The 15,797-nt window shown below is 40.7% G+C and overlaps 1 protein-coding gene across 3 annotated transcripts in view; it reads right to left on the bottom strand.

Moving 5' to 3' along the window:
• The window catches only part of OCA2 (OCA2 melanosomal transmembrane protein), a 424,742-nt gene that overhangs the window by 336,721 nt on the left and 72,224 nt on the right, over positions 1 to 15,797 (bottom strand). For all 3 annotated transcript variants that reach the window (XM_040336315.1, XM_040336313.1, XM_040336314.1), the window contains exon 2: positions 488 to 777. In XM_040336315.1, the coding sequence (XP_040192249.1) occupies positions 488 to 750 (263 nt within the window). In that variant the 5' untranslated portion in view covers positions 751 to 777. The remainder of the gene's footprint in view (positions 1 to 487; positions 778 to 15,797) is intronic.

The raw sequence follows: 15,797 nt of genomic DNA, 5'->3' as shown, positions 1-15,797 counted from the left end.
AGGAGGGGAGTGTCCTCGCTGGACATGCCGGGAGAGGGTACTTATGGAACAGACACTATTGCGTCTGGGTCTTCCTCTTCAAGTGCGGCATCCACCTTTAGGGTGTCTGCACCACGGCGTTATGGCCTACCTGGCCGGGGCGTGCATGCCACGCGGTGTTCCTGGACCATATTGGTCCGGAACATTTGAGCAGCGACGGGGACCCAGTGATCGACTGGGTTCCCACTTTTGAGGATCCCAAGCGGTATAGCCGTTTGGTGGGGAGTCCGTCTGAGGAGCGCCAATGAGAGGCTGGCGGTCCAAAAGGATTTTGACAAACCACCAGGGATGAAGGTAGCCAGACACTAAAGGATTAATCAACTGTCAGTCAGTACCTGGGCGACGCTAAGAAAAAAAAACACACACACACACACACACACACACACACACGTGTTGCGTGTTGTTCCCCCCTGAAGATATGGTTAAAGAGTATCTAAAAACAACTTACCTTCCTTGTACAGGAGTAGGGACATAATCTTCCCCAAGGGCTATACAACATTCTTGCCCATTCTGGTAAGACTTTTCCCAGTTCCCTGTAGCATCTGCAGCTCTCTGAAATCTGTCCAGAAGTATGAGCTCATTGTGGTCAAGGGTCACTGCATCTGTGCCCACACATCCGTTCAAGCCAGAGTGGTGTTGAGCACTGGACTGAATCTTCTCCACCTCAATTTTACTTACACGTGGGACATCATTATTGTTCTCCAGATACATTTTACTGTTTGGAAGCAATCTTGTTAACTGCAAGATATAAAGTTAAAGTAGAATATATTAAAAAAAAAAAACACGGTATATTGTACGTTAAAACAAGTATTTTTTCATAAACAAAGTACATGCCCCTCAATTTATAAGCCAATAAAATGTAACCAAAAAAACAAATAATGCCCATGTATGTCCAGTAAACAATGTTAAAAGTCTGATCAATATTCATGTAGTAAAGGATTGCTACATTTTTCAGACAGCAGTGAATGGAATGATTAATAGATAACTCTACATGTGGGAAAAATAAAAAATAAAAGTGCAAATTAACCACTTCAGCCCTGGACAATTTTACCCCCTTCCTGACAATTGGCACTGTGTCGCTTTAACAGACATTAGCGCGGTCATGCAATGCTGTACCCAAACAAAATGTGTTTATTTTCCCACAAATAGAGCTTTCTTTTGGTGGTATTTGATCACCTCTGTGGTTGTTTCTTTAACAAAAAAAAAAATTAAATATGTTTTACTATAATAAATATCCCCCCCCCCCCAAAAAAATAGCAATAAGCGTATATTGATTGATTTGCGCCAAAGTTATCATCTACAAACTATAGGAAATACTTATGGCATTTTTTTTAACTAGTAATGGCGGTGATCAGCAATTTTCATCATGACTGACATTGCACCGAACATAGCGGACACTTGACAATTAATGTTGACAATGGACATCACCGTTGACTTTTACACAGCGATCAGAGCTAAAACAGAACAAAAATTGTGTTCAGAAGGTCTCCAGGTTGTCATATTGTATCGAATTTTACAGAAAACAACAACATTGGCTGGAGATTGAAAAGGAAATGTAATTTTAAAAACCATTAACTGGTTCTGGACCAGTTCATAGATTTACTGCGGCACAATGGCTCTCCCGAATGAAATCCTGTGGGTGAGTATATACAGGTTTCGACGCTGCACGGTGGGAGACCCGATGCACATGGCCAGCGGGCACAATCGTCAGCACGGGGATGCGTTTGTGTACGCACAAATCCCTGTGCTGTCAGGTTAGAGGAGATATGTAATTTGTTGCTACTAAGTATGTGTCCGATCTGTCCATCGCAATTTTTTTTAATATATAATAATAGTAATAACAGATCACTGCCATTACTAGTGTAAAAAAAAAAAAAAAAAAAAAAAAAAGGGGGGGGGGGGATTTGGGAATAATAAAAATGCCATAAATCTACCCCCTATTTTGTAGACACTAACTTTTGCACAAACCAAATCAATATAAGCTTATTGCAATTTTTTTTGTACCAAACATATGAAGAACACATATAGGCCTAAACTGAGGAAAAAAATGTTTTTTTTTATAATTTTTTTTTTTTGGGGGGGGGGGGGGGTATTAGCATTTGCCCCCTTAAGTAGTGCGATTTCAAAGTAGCATCAATGTGAACCAGGGCTTAAAGCTGAAGTTTAAAGAAGAAGATTGGGGTATTTTAAAAAAAAAAAACTCATCTTTTATGTCTGTTTGAAATAAAAATGGATTAAGGACAGCATTATCAGTGTGCAATGATCTACTTCTTTATTTGCACACACTTTATTATAGCAAGTTTTTTAGTGTAACCTATATGAAACAGTTTTACACATGCCGCCATGATGAGAGGTCTACATCTACCGATGCTGCAGGACTAAATGGTTAAATTGGTGAAGATTTAACATTTTATGACTTCGCTTTACCATAATTCCAAAAATAAATGTGTACATATATATTCTTGTTTAGAAGCGCTTTCAGGAAAAATAAATCAAAGCAATCAGAAGAGGTGTCATGCAGTTTCTGGTGAAAGCACCATTATGTTAAAAGGAAATGTAAACCATTTACACTTGTAAGTGAAAGAAAGAAAAAAAAAAAAAAAGAAGGTTGTTCCACCTCACAGTAGAGCCACTTATGTAGAATGCACAATGCATGTTGCTTAAAAAAAGTTAAATGTCGACTCTCTGGGTTTCTTCACTAAACAAGCAACACAGCTAGCTGACAAACATGAAAACTACTTAGTATGAAAAACAAGATTTTTTTTTTTTTTATGTAGACACAAAGGGAACCGTTTTTGCACAATATATATATATATATACACACATACATATACATACACCATTATATATATATATATATATATATATATATATATATATATATATATATATATATATATATATATATATATATATATATTACACACACACAATTCAAAAAAGGTAGAAGTGGAAATTTGTCTACTCAAAATATAGATAATATTCCGATTATGCATCGATAAGGTCTCTTTTTGTACTGTCACTGAGTATAAATGGTATTAAAGCTCCCCATTCAGCCACTGGCTGAATGAGAAACAAGGGATTCTGCCATCCTCAAAAACAAACATTTTCCAAGTACCTTCAGCAGAAGTTGATCAAAAAAGATTAGACTTCTGACAAGCAAGGTTGGTTTGCAGTACTGAACTAGAGAATGCAAACAGATGTTACAATTGGTATAGAACGTTCTGTACGAGTATTAACTATAGTCTTTGAAATACCTGAATATTTTAACTTTTTCTCCCAAATTAGATATAGAATACAATTTGTGAATTATAGCCTTTGAAGCATCTGAATCTCCAAGTTCAAAAAAATGTTAATTATTTTTTTATTATTTCAAATGGATTTTATCTAAGCTAGAATAAACTTGCTGCTTTGTTTCTGCCTATTGACTGGCATTTAAATAAATAAAATGTAAAGTTTGAGCTGCCTTTGGAAACAGAAGCAGTTCAAAAGCTAAACTAGACTACTGCAGAGGAATGCTATTCAAAAATTAAAAACTGGATTAACAGCAGTACACAACACGCAGTGAAATATACTACTCCTCCCAACTTTAAGTTCTCGGGGGTTTTTAAAGCATAAGCTCACCTTTAGGAACAGGTTACATGTTACACCTGTTTTTAGGGTGCAACATGTTCCCAATGCTGCAGCCGTTCGCCCATAATCTCCCCCTCTCATTAGAACAGCAGTACAGGAAGAAGTTCCCTGCACAAGTGGTCACATGGAAAAAAAAAAAGAGCATGGCCATCATTCATTTACAGAATTCTGAACTACAAGTAAAGACATTCTTTTGCAGATGTGGGCTTGCAAGTTCTCAAACTATCACGGCACTGTTGAGCATTGTGGTATTCAGGGCCGGCGCTACCACTAGGCGAAGTAAGCAGCCGCTTGGAGCGCACTACCACCTAGGGCGCAAGCGCCAGCTGCGAGTGGGACAGATCAGCAGGGGGATCGGAGCACACAGAGCTCCAGAGAGAGATGAGCTGGGCGTATCACAGCCAGCTCTGACATCTATCCCCTCCCCTTGCTGCCCACACAGCCAGTTAGAGGAGAGGAGCTGCTTTTACTCCTCCCCTCCTCTCCTTGTGTCTGCCCCGCCCACTCTCCCCGGCATACAGGGGATGTGGGCGGGAATTTTTAAGCACAGCAAACAGAAGGGAAAGATGGAGGAGTGTGATATCCATCCAATCCCTCCTGCCTCTGAGTGAGTCCTGTACACTGATGTAGGGGTGGCCTTCATTCCCTTCTCTCTCTCTCTCTCTCTCTCTTCACCTTTCTTTCTTTCTCTCTCCCTATTATCTATCTATCTATCTATCTATCTATCTATCTATCTATCTGTCAGATTATCTATCTATCTATCTGATTATCTATCTATCTATCTGTCAGATTATCTATCTATCTATCTATCAGATTATCTATCTATCTATCTGTCAGATTATCTATCTATCTATCTGATTATCTATCAGATTATCTATCTATCTATCTATCAGATTATCTATCTATCTATCTGTCAGATTATCTATCTATCTATCAGATTATCTATCTATCTATCTGTCAGATTATCTATCTATCTATCTGATTATCTATCAGATTATCTATCTATCTATCTATCAGATTATCTATCTATCTATCTATCAGATTATCTATCTATCTATCTATCAGATTATCTATCTATCTATCTGTCAGATTATCTATCTATCTATCAGATTATCTATCTATCTATCTGTCAGATTATCTATCTATCTATCTGATTATCTATCAGATTATCTATCTATCTATCTGTCAGATTATCTATCTATCTATCAGATTATCTATCTATCTATCTGTCAGATTATCTATCTATCTATCAGATTATCTATCTATCTATCTGATTATCTATCAGATTATCTATCTATCTATCTGATTATCTATCAGATTATCTATCTATCTATCTGATTATCTATCAGATTATCTATCTATCTATCTGTCAGATTATCTATCTATCAGATTATCTATCTATCTATCTGATTATCTATCAGATTATCTATCTATCTATCTGTCAGATTATCTATCTATCTATCAGATTATCTATCTATCTATCTGTCAGATTATCTATCTATCTATCAGATTATCTATCTATCTATCTGATTATCTATCAGATTATCTATCTATCTATCTGATTATCTATCAGATTATCTATCTATCTATCTGATTATCTATCAGATTATCTATCTATCTATCTGATTATCTATCAGATTATCTATCTATCTATCTGATTATCTATCAGATTATCTATCTATCTGATTATCTATCAGATTATCTATCTATCTGATTATCTATCAGATTATCTATCTATCTGATTATCTATCAGATTATCTATCTATCTGATTATCTATCAGATTATCTATCTATCTGATTATCTATCAGATTATCTATCTATCTGATTATCTATCTATCAGATTATCTATCTATCTGATTATCTATCAGATTATCTATCTATCTGATTATCTATCTATCAGATTATCTATCTATCTATCTGTCAGATTATCTATCTATCAGATTATCTATCTATCTATCTGATTATCTATCAGATTATCTATCTATCTATCTGTCAGATTATCTATCTATCTATCTGTCAGATTATCTATCTATCTATCTGTCAGATTATCTATCTATCTATCAGATTATCTATCTATCTATCTGATTATCTATCAGATTATCTATCTATCTATCTGATTATCTATCAGATTATCTATCTATCTATCTGATTATCTATCAGATTATCTATCTATCTATCTGATTATCTATCAGATTATCTATCTATCTATCTGATTATCTATCAGATTATCTATCTATCTATCTGATTATCTATCAGATTATCTATCTATCTATCTGATTATCTATCAGATTATCTATCTATCTATCTGATTATCTATCAGATTATCTATCTATCTGATTATCTATCAGATTATCTATCTATCTGATTATCTATCTATCTGATTATCTATCTATCAGATTATCTATCTATCAGATTATCTATCTATCAGATTATCTATCTATCAGATTATCTATCTATCTGATTATCTATCTATCTGATTATCTATCTATCTGATTATCTATCTATCTGATTATCTATCAGATTATCTATCTATCTATCTGATTATCTATCAGATTATCTATCTATCTATCTGTCAGATTATCTATCTATCAGATTATCTATCTATCTATCTGATTATCTATCAGATTATCTATCTATCTATCTGTCAGATTATCTATCTATCTATCAGATTATCTATCTATCTATCTGTCAGATTATCTATCTATCTATCAGATTATCTATCTATCTATCTGATTATCTATCAGATTATCTATCTATCTATCTGATTATCTATCAGATTATCTATCTATCTATCTGATTATCTATCAGATTATCTATCTATCTATCTGATTATCTATCAGATTATCTATCTATCTATCTGATTATCTATCAGATTATCTATCTATCTATCTGATTATCTATCAGATTATCTATCTATCTATCTGATTATCTATCAGATTATCTATCTATCTATCTGATTATCTATCAGATTATCTATCTATCTGATTATCTATCAGATTATCTATCTATCTGATTATCTATCAGATTATCTATCTATCTGATTATCTATCAGATTATCTATCTATCTGATTATCTATCAGATTATCTATCTATCTGATTATCTATCTATCAGATTATCTATCTATCTATCTGTCAGATTATCTATCTATCAGATTATCTATCTATCTATCTGATTATCTATCAGATTATCTATCTATCTATCTGTCAGATTATCTATCTATCTATCTGTCAGATTATCTATCTATCTATCTGTCAGATTATCTATCTATCTATCTGTCAGATTATCTATCTATCTATCAGATTATCTATCTATCTATCTGATTATCTATCAGATTATCTATCTATCTATCTGATTATCTATCAGATTATCTATCTATCTATCTGATTATCTATCAGATTATCTATCTATCTATCTGATTATCTATCAGATTATCTATCTATCTATCTGATTATCTATCAGATTATCTATCTATCTATCTGATTATCTATCAGATTATCTATCTATCTATCTGATTATCTATCAGATTATCTATCTATCTATCTGATTATCTATCTATCTGATTATCTATCTATCAGATTATCTATCTATCTGATTATCTATCAGATTATCTATCTATCTATCTCTTTCTCCTCTTCTCTTTCTCCTCTTCTCTTTCTCCTCTTTCTCCTCTCCTCTTTCTCCTCTTTCTCCTCTCCTCTTTCTCCTCTCCTCTTCTCTTTCTCCTCTCCTCTCCTCTTTCTCCTCTCCTCTCCTCTTTCTCCTCTCCTCTCCTCTTTCTCCTCTCCTCTTTCTCCTCTCCTCTTTCTCCTCTCCTCTTTCTCCTCTTCCTCCTCTCCTCTCCTCTTTCTCCTCTCCTCTCCTCTTTCTCCTCTTTCTCCTCTCCTCTTTCTCCTCTCCTCTTTCTCCTCTCCTCTCCTCTTTCTCCTCTTTCTCCTCTTCTCTTTCTCCTCTTTCTCCTCTTTCTCCTCTTTCTCCTCTTTCTCCTCTTTCTCCTCTTTCTCCTCTTTCTCCTCTTTCTCCTCTTTCTCCTCTTTCTCCTCTTTCTCCTCTCTCTCTTTCTCCTCTTTCTCCTCTTTCTCCTCTTTCTCCTCTTTCTCCTCTTTCTCCTCTTTCTCCTCTTTCTCCTCTTTCTCCTCTTTCTCCTCTTTCTCCTCTTTCTCCTCTTTCTCCTCTTTCTCCTCTTTCTCCTCTTTCTCCTCTTTCTCCTCTTTCTCCTCTTTCTCCTCTTTCTCCTCTTTCTCCTCTTTCTCCTCTTTCTCCTCTTTCTCCTCTTTCTCCTCTTTCTCAAAATTATCTATCTATCGGTGAAGATGGGGGGGGCGCCACAGGCTTTGCTCGCACAGGGCGCCGGAACACCTAAGGCCAGCCCTGGGCGCAACCACAGCCCCTGTTCTGTGTGAGCTCGGCTCTCCTCTCCTAATCGCTCGTTGTGCGCCGCCACCACTAATCCCTCATGTGTCCCGCTGAGCGCCCTGCTGCACTGTTACATCTTCTAGACCGGTCACACAGCGCTGCTCCGGGACTCCTTTGCTCTAGCCTGTCCCTCTGGTGCAGCGCTGTGTGTCTGTGTGTGCAGCGGAGGGGCGGGGCTCAATGGAGATGGGAGCCCGGAGCATTGAGAGGAGCAGCTGACCTCCGTGGAGCAGGAGGATGGCGCTGGCCTGGTCTCGGCGGGGACACTGTGGAGCGGGAGGATGGCGCTAGCCTGGCCCCTGAGCAGAGACTGGATGATGAAAAGTGGGGGAAGATGTGGGACTTTAAATGAGACAACTATATAGTGACTCCATCCCGGGTTCAATAACAAAAAATAAAGGGAGTATGGGACTTTAAATGAGGCCATGGACAAGGTGGGGGTATGAGGTAAAAATTACATATTTATTAATCATAGTAGGGTATATAGCACATATCAATGACAAGAACTACTGGTAGAAAAAACATCGTGATAAATATAATTTCATAAGATTTGCAACCACATGTATGTGTGCGTATGCAAAAATCGGCAGCAAGGGTACATCAATAAAATGGCAACCTAGCGCCACGTAGTAGTCACAGTGTATACATATATACATTTACATGGATTGTTGTATGTACATAAGTTATAAAAATAGCAAAATGAGACAGCACATGCAGTGGAGAAAAATATGGGACAGTGAAACCATGATAGGTAGGTACAGTAATTCTGCGTTGTTGTTGTGATATTATCACATGTCTGTATCTTAAAATGCCCGACGCGTTTCGTGTAAACCACTCATCAGGGGCAGATAATCAGAGATGTCTAGGATAAAAATAAAATAAAATAAGTATAATAGTAACGGATCATAGTCGGGAAGGGCGAATAAGCCCTACCAGAATTACTTACATGGAAAAAACTGCAGTGGGGTGTGACAGGTAAAGAGCCTAGACCAACGGTTTGCCTGTCCCGGGAGCTGAGGTACAAAAGCGCAGCGTGCTGGCAGGGCGCATAGCCTCACCCCCTACAAAACGCAAGCCCAGGGTGCCAATATTCAAGGTAGGATACGATGTTAAGCCAGTCATGAATGCCTGAAGGGAGTCTAAAAATAAAAGTAATAATAATTATATTATAGTATCCTGATAAACTATGAAGGATACGGATAATTATTGAAGGAGCAGATATAAGAGTAATATATATATGTATATAATGGGGAGTCTCTGGGTAATGAAGTAAATGACCATGTGTATAATATCCAAATGGCCATGGGGTGTAGCTAATGAAAACAAAAAGTAAACAAGTAGCAGAGACAGTGCTGGGTTGCTCAACACAGAAGAGTTGGAGTAAAGATTAACTAGTGGAAGGGAAAGATAAAGGGGCCAGGTGTGGCTTACCTGCATCCCAAACTGGCAAGGACTGGACTGTTAGGGCAGGGAATACCTGTCCTAGATATTTGTGACACTCGGACTGCGTGAGAGAAGGCAGGCTACAGCTGACCCGCACGTGTGCGCGCTGATATGTACCAGCGTCACATGGGCGTGGCCACGGTGGGGAGGGAGTCTGACACACGGGGGATACCGCGTGTGGAGAACGCCCATAATCCCCAGCTGGACCAGCTGGGATGGAAGAACACGTGACCCACATCATGACGCCACAGGTGACGTCACGTGTGAGTCAGGAGGTGTGGCGCCGATGCGTAGTGGACGCTCCTCCACCCCCCATTCCTGAGGTGATTCCTCAACACCCCTGAGGGAAAACAGGGGGGGGGGAAAAGGGAGGCGAGGGAGCACAAAGTAAGCATCGCAGCTCCCGGGTAACAGACAGGGTCAGGGTATACAAGAACAACAAGCCGAATCCACATTGTAACACAAAGCAATTGTGCTGCTAGACATCATGGACACAAGGTGATTGTGTCCGTGGTGCAAAGGACCCAGGACATACAATATTGTCCTTAGGGTCACCAATACCATCCACGTGGGTGGCAGGGGAACACTGCCAACCCTGTCCAATGGCCTCCATCCCTCAAGCAAGATAAAAAGTGGGGGAAGATGTGGGACTTTAAATGAGACAACTATATAGTGACTCCATCCCGGGTTCAATAACAAAAAATAAAGGGAGTATGGGACTTTAAATGAGGCCATGGACAAGGTGGGGGTATGAGGTAAAAATTACATATTTATTAATCATAGTAGGGTATATAGCACATATCAATGACAAGAACTACTGGTAGAAAAAACATCGTGATAAATATAATTTCATAAGATTTGCAACCACATGTATGTGTGCGTATGCAAAAATCGGCAGCAAGGGTACATCAATAAAATGGCAACCTAGCGCCACGTAGTAGTCACAGTGTATACATATATACATTTACATGGATTGTTGTATGTACATAAGTTATAAAAATAGCAAAATGAGACAGCACATGCAGTGGAGAAAAATATGGGACAGTGAAACCATGATAGGTAGGTACAGTAATTCTGCGTTGTTGTTGTGATATTATCACATGTCTGTATCTTAAAATGCCCGACGCGTTTCGTGTAAACCACTCATCAGGGGCAGATAATCAGAGATGTCTAGGATAAAAATAAAATAAAATAAGTATAATAGTAACGGATCATAGTCGGGAAGGGCGAATAAGCCCTACCAGAATTACTTACATGGAAAAAACTGCAGTGGGGTGTGACAGGTAAAGAGCCTAGACCAACGGTTTGCCTGTCCCGGGAGCTGAGGTACAAAAGCGCAGCGTGCTGGCAGGGCGCATAGCCTCACCCCCTACAAAACGCAAGCCCAGGGTGCCAATATTCAAGGTAGGATACGATGTTAAGCCAGTCATGAATGCCTGAAGGGAGTCTAAAAATAAAAGTAATAATAATTATATTATAGTATCCTGATAAACTATGAAGGATACGGATAATTATTGAAGGAGCAGATATAAGAGTAATATATATATGTATATAATGGGGAGTCTCTGGGTAATGAAGTAAATGACCATGTGTATAATATCCAAATGGCCATGGGGTGTAGCTAATGAAAACAAAAAGTAAACAAGTAGCAGAGACAGTGCTGGGTTGCTCAACACAGAAGAGTTGGAGTAAAGATTAACTAGTGGAAGGGAAAGATAAAGGGGCCAGGTGTGGCTTACCTGCATCCCAAACTGGCAAGGACTGGACTGTTAGGGCAGGGAATACCTGTCCTAGATATTTGTGACACTCGGACTGCGTGAGAGAAGGCAGGCTACAGCTGACCCGCACGTGTGCGCGCTGATATGTACCAGCGTCACATGGGCGTGGCCACGGTGGGGAGGGAGTCTGACACACGGGGGATACCGCGTGTGGAGAACGCCCATAATCCCCAGCTGGACCAGCTGGGATGGAAGAACACGTGACCCACATCATGACGCCACAGGTGACGTCACGTGTGAGTCAGGAGGTGTGGCGCCGATGCGTAGTGGACGCTCCTCCACCCCCCATTCCTGAGGTGATTCCTCAACACCCCTGAGGGAAAACAGGGGGGGGGGGAAAAGGGAGGCGAGGGAGCACAAAGTAAGCATCGCAGCTCCCGGGTAACAGACAGGGTCAGGGTATACAAGAACAACAAGCCGAATCCACATTGTAACACAAAGCAATTGTGCTGCTAGACATCATGGACACAAGGTGATTGTGTCCGTGGTGCAAAGGACCCAGGACATACAATATTGTCCTTAGGGTCACCAATACCATCCACGTGGGTGGCAGGGGAACACTGCCAACCCTGTCCAATGGCCTCCATCCCTCAAGCAAGATAAAAAGTGGGGGAAGATGTGGGACTTTAAATGAGACAACTATATAGTGACAATATTGTATGTCCTGGGTCCTTTGCACCACGGACACAATCACCTTGTGTCCATGATGTCTAGCAGCACAATTGCTTTGTGTTACAATGTGGATTCGGCTTGTTGTTCTTGTATACCCTGACCCTGTCTGTTACCCGGGAGCTGCGATGCTTACTTTGTGCTCCCTCGCCTCCCTTTTCCCCCCCCCCTGTTTTCCCTCAGGGGTGTTGAGGAATCACCTCAGGAATGGGGGGTGGAGGAGCGTCCACTACGCATCGGCGCCACACCTCCTGACTCACACGTGACGTCACCTGTGGCGTCATGATGTGGGTCACGTGTTCTTCCATCCCAGCTGGTCCAGCTGGGGATTATGGGCGTTCTCCACACGCGGTATCCCCCGTGTGTCAGACTCCCTCCCCACCGTGGCCACGCCCATGTGACGCTGGTACATATCAGCGCGCACACGTGCGGGTCAGCTGTAGCCTGCCTTCTCTCACGCAGTCCGAGTGTCACAAATATCTAGGACAGGTATTCCCTGCCCTAACAGTCCAGTCCTTGCCAGTTTGGGATGCAGGTAAGCCACACCTGGCCCCTTTATCTTTCCCTTCCACTAGTTAATCTTTACTCCAACTCTTCTGTGTTGAGCAACCCAGCACTGTCTCTGCTACTTGTTTACTTTTTGTTTTCATTAGCTACACCCCATGGCCATTTGGATATTATACACATGGTCATTTACTTCATTACCCAGAGACTCCCCATTATATACATATATATATTACTCTTATATCTGCTCCTTCAATAATTATCCGTATCCTTCATAGTTTATCAGGATACTATAATATAATTATTATTACTTTTATTTTTAGACTCCCTTCAGGCATTCATGACTGGCTTAACATCGTATCCTACCTTGAATATTGGCACCCTGGGCTTGCGTTTTGTAGGGGGTGAGGCTATGCGCCCTGCCAGCACGCTGCGCTTTTGTACCTCAGCTCCCGGGACAGGCAAACCGTTGGTCTAGGCTCTTTACCTGTCACACCCCACTGCAGTTTTTTCCATGTAAGTAATTCTGGTAGGGCTTATTCGCCCTTCCCGACTATGATCCGTTACTATTATACTTATTTTATTTTATTTTTATCCTAGACATCTCTGATTATCTGCCCCTGATGAGTGGTTTACACGAAACGCGTCGGGCATTTTAAGATACAGACATGTGATAATATCACAACAACAACGCAGAATTACTGTACCTACCTATCATGGTTTCACTGTCCCATATTTTTCTCCACTGCATGTGCTGTCTCATTTTGCTATTTTTATAACTTATGTACATACAACAATCCATGTAAATGTATATATGTATACACTGTGACTACTACGTGGCGCTAGGTTGCCATTTTATTGATGTACCCTTGCTGCCGATTTTTGCATACGCACACATACATGTGGTTGCAAATCTTATGAAATTATATTTATCACGATGTTTTTTCTACCAGTAGTTCTTGTCATTGATATGTGCTATATACCCTACTATGATTAATAAATATGTAATTTTTACCTCATACCCCCACCTTGTCCATGGCCTCATTTAAAGTCCCATACTCCCTTTATTTTTTGTCAGAGACTGGATGATGGTCGATGACGATGAAGCCACAAACAGCCGAGGTAGGAGGAGGACGGATCCCTTCCGAACTACATTACACTGTCTGTGGAGTGCCGAGTGGGGGTTCTGTCTGTGTGGTGTGTGTGAGAGTCAGGTGGGCCAGTCACAGTGTATGTGTCAGGTAAGGGGGGTCAGTGTATGTGTCAGGTGAGGGGGGGTCAGTGTGTCAGGTGAGGGGGGGTCATTGTGTCAGGTGGGGGGGGGTCATTGTGTCAGGTGAGGGGGGTCAGTGTATGTGTCAGGTGAGGGGGGGTCAGTGTGTCAGGTGAGGGGGGGTCATTGTGTCAGGTGAGGGGGGTCAGTGTATGTGTCAGGTGAGGGGGGGTCAGTGTGTCAGGTGAGGGGGGGTCATTGTGTCAGGTGAGGGGGGTCAGTGTATGTGTCAGGTGAGGGGGGGGTCAGTGTGTCAGGTGAGGGGGGGTCATTGTGTCAGGTGAGGGGGGTCAGTGTATGTGTCAGATAGGTCACATGTGTTGCAAGGGCAGAGTAAAGTGATGTCAGGGGCGCAGCGGGGAGGGGGGGGGGCGCAAAATTAGGATTCGCCTAGGGTGTCAAAGATCCTTGCACCGGCCCTGGTGGTATTCCATAAAGTCTTCCTGTCAGTGTGAAAAAGCCTGCTCATACATCGTAGGACAGCGCACACACACACACTGACAGTCTACAAAAAAAATAAAAAAGTGCATTTATTTTTAAAGTGAACTTAGATAAAAAGATTATATACTTTAATTTTTTTAACTTTACATGTAAAAGAAATTTGCTTGGAATAAATAATCTTAACATGTGAAAAGCCTTGTTTCTATGCATAAATGCTCCTTAACCACTTGCCGACCGGCTGACGCTGCTATAAGTCGGCAGAATGGCACTCCTGCCCAAGCCGACATACTTGTGTATCAGTCCGCAAAAGCAGGCGTGCTGCGGCACATGCGCCCGTGGGTCCCGCAGACTCAATGTCCGCCGGTGGCCTGCAATCTCAGCAAGGAGAGGCAGAACGGGGAAATGCCTACGTAAACAAGGCATTTTCCTCTTCTACCTAGTGGCATGACAGGGATCTTCTGTTCCCCATCATCGGAACAGTGATCTCTGTCATGTCATTGGTACCCGCCCCCCACAGTTAGAACACGCTTAACCCCTTGATTACCCCTAGTGTATAACCCCGTCCCTGCCAGTGACATTTATACAGTAATCAGCGGCTATTTTTTAGCTCTGATCACTGTATAAATGTCAATGGTCTTAAAAATAGTGTCAATGTCAATGGTCTTAAAAATAGTGTCAAATCTGTCCACCGCAGTCCTGGGGAACAGATCGGATCACCATTAAGATAAAAATGCAATAAATCTATCCCCTATTTTGAAGAATATATACGGCCTAAACTGGAGGAAGATCTTTTTTTTGGTGGGAAATTTATTATAGCAAAAATCTAAAAAAATATTGTTTTTTTTTCCCCAAAATTGTCGGTCTTTTTTTGTTAATAGTGCAAAAAAATTAAACTGCAGAGGTGGTCAAATTCCACCAAAAGAAAACTCTATTTGTGGGGATAAAAAACAAAAGGATTGCAAAAAAATGCTCCGGTCCTTAAGGGGATAATATCTTCCAGAACTGAAGTGGTTAAAGTGGAACTCTACCCAAAATGGTTGGATTGTGAAGTCACAGCTGGCTGCCCACAGTTAACATACCAGTGCAAGGTACCCGAGGACCAGTAAAGAACGGGCTCAGGTGGGGACAGTGCTGGATCCTTGAACAGGTAAGTATTTGTAGCTGCTGACTTCGAACGGCTGTTCCTTCAGAGCGCATGCACTGGAGAGGTTACCGCCTGCCTGTCCAGCAAGTAGAGATTCACATTTAGGAGATATTTACAATACCTATAGGTAAACCTTATAAGGGGCCTTTCAGACGGACGGATAGAATGGTGCTTTTAGCTGCCGATTTCCTATTTTTCTAACGCAGCTAAAAGCACACAATGTTTTCCTATGGCCCCATTCACACACAGTGTTTACCTGCGATTTCGTTACATGCGGTTTGGTGCGAATAGAAAAAATAGAATTGAATGCGTCCAGGTGCGATGTAGCGCAGCTATATGCACATAACCGCAGATAATCGCAGTCTTTTTTGTCAACTGCGGATAGCAGCGTGAGAAAAAAAAAAAAAAACGAACAACAGGAAGCACATCATAATCAAAAATAAATAAAAAAGGGTTGC

This window comes from Rana temporaria, chromosome 2 (genome assembly GCF_905171775.1).
Source record: "Rana temporaria chromosome 2, aRanTem1.1, whole genome shotgun sequence".
In the NCBI taxonomy this organism is placed as follows: domain Eukaryota; kingdom Metazoa; phylum Chordata; class Amphibia; order Anura; family Ranidae; genus Rana; species Rana temporaria.
The sequence above is the reverse complement of the archived record's forward strand: the minus strand, read 5'-3'. Positions and strand labels throughout refer to the sequence as shown.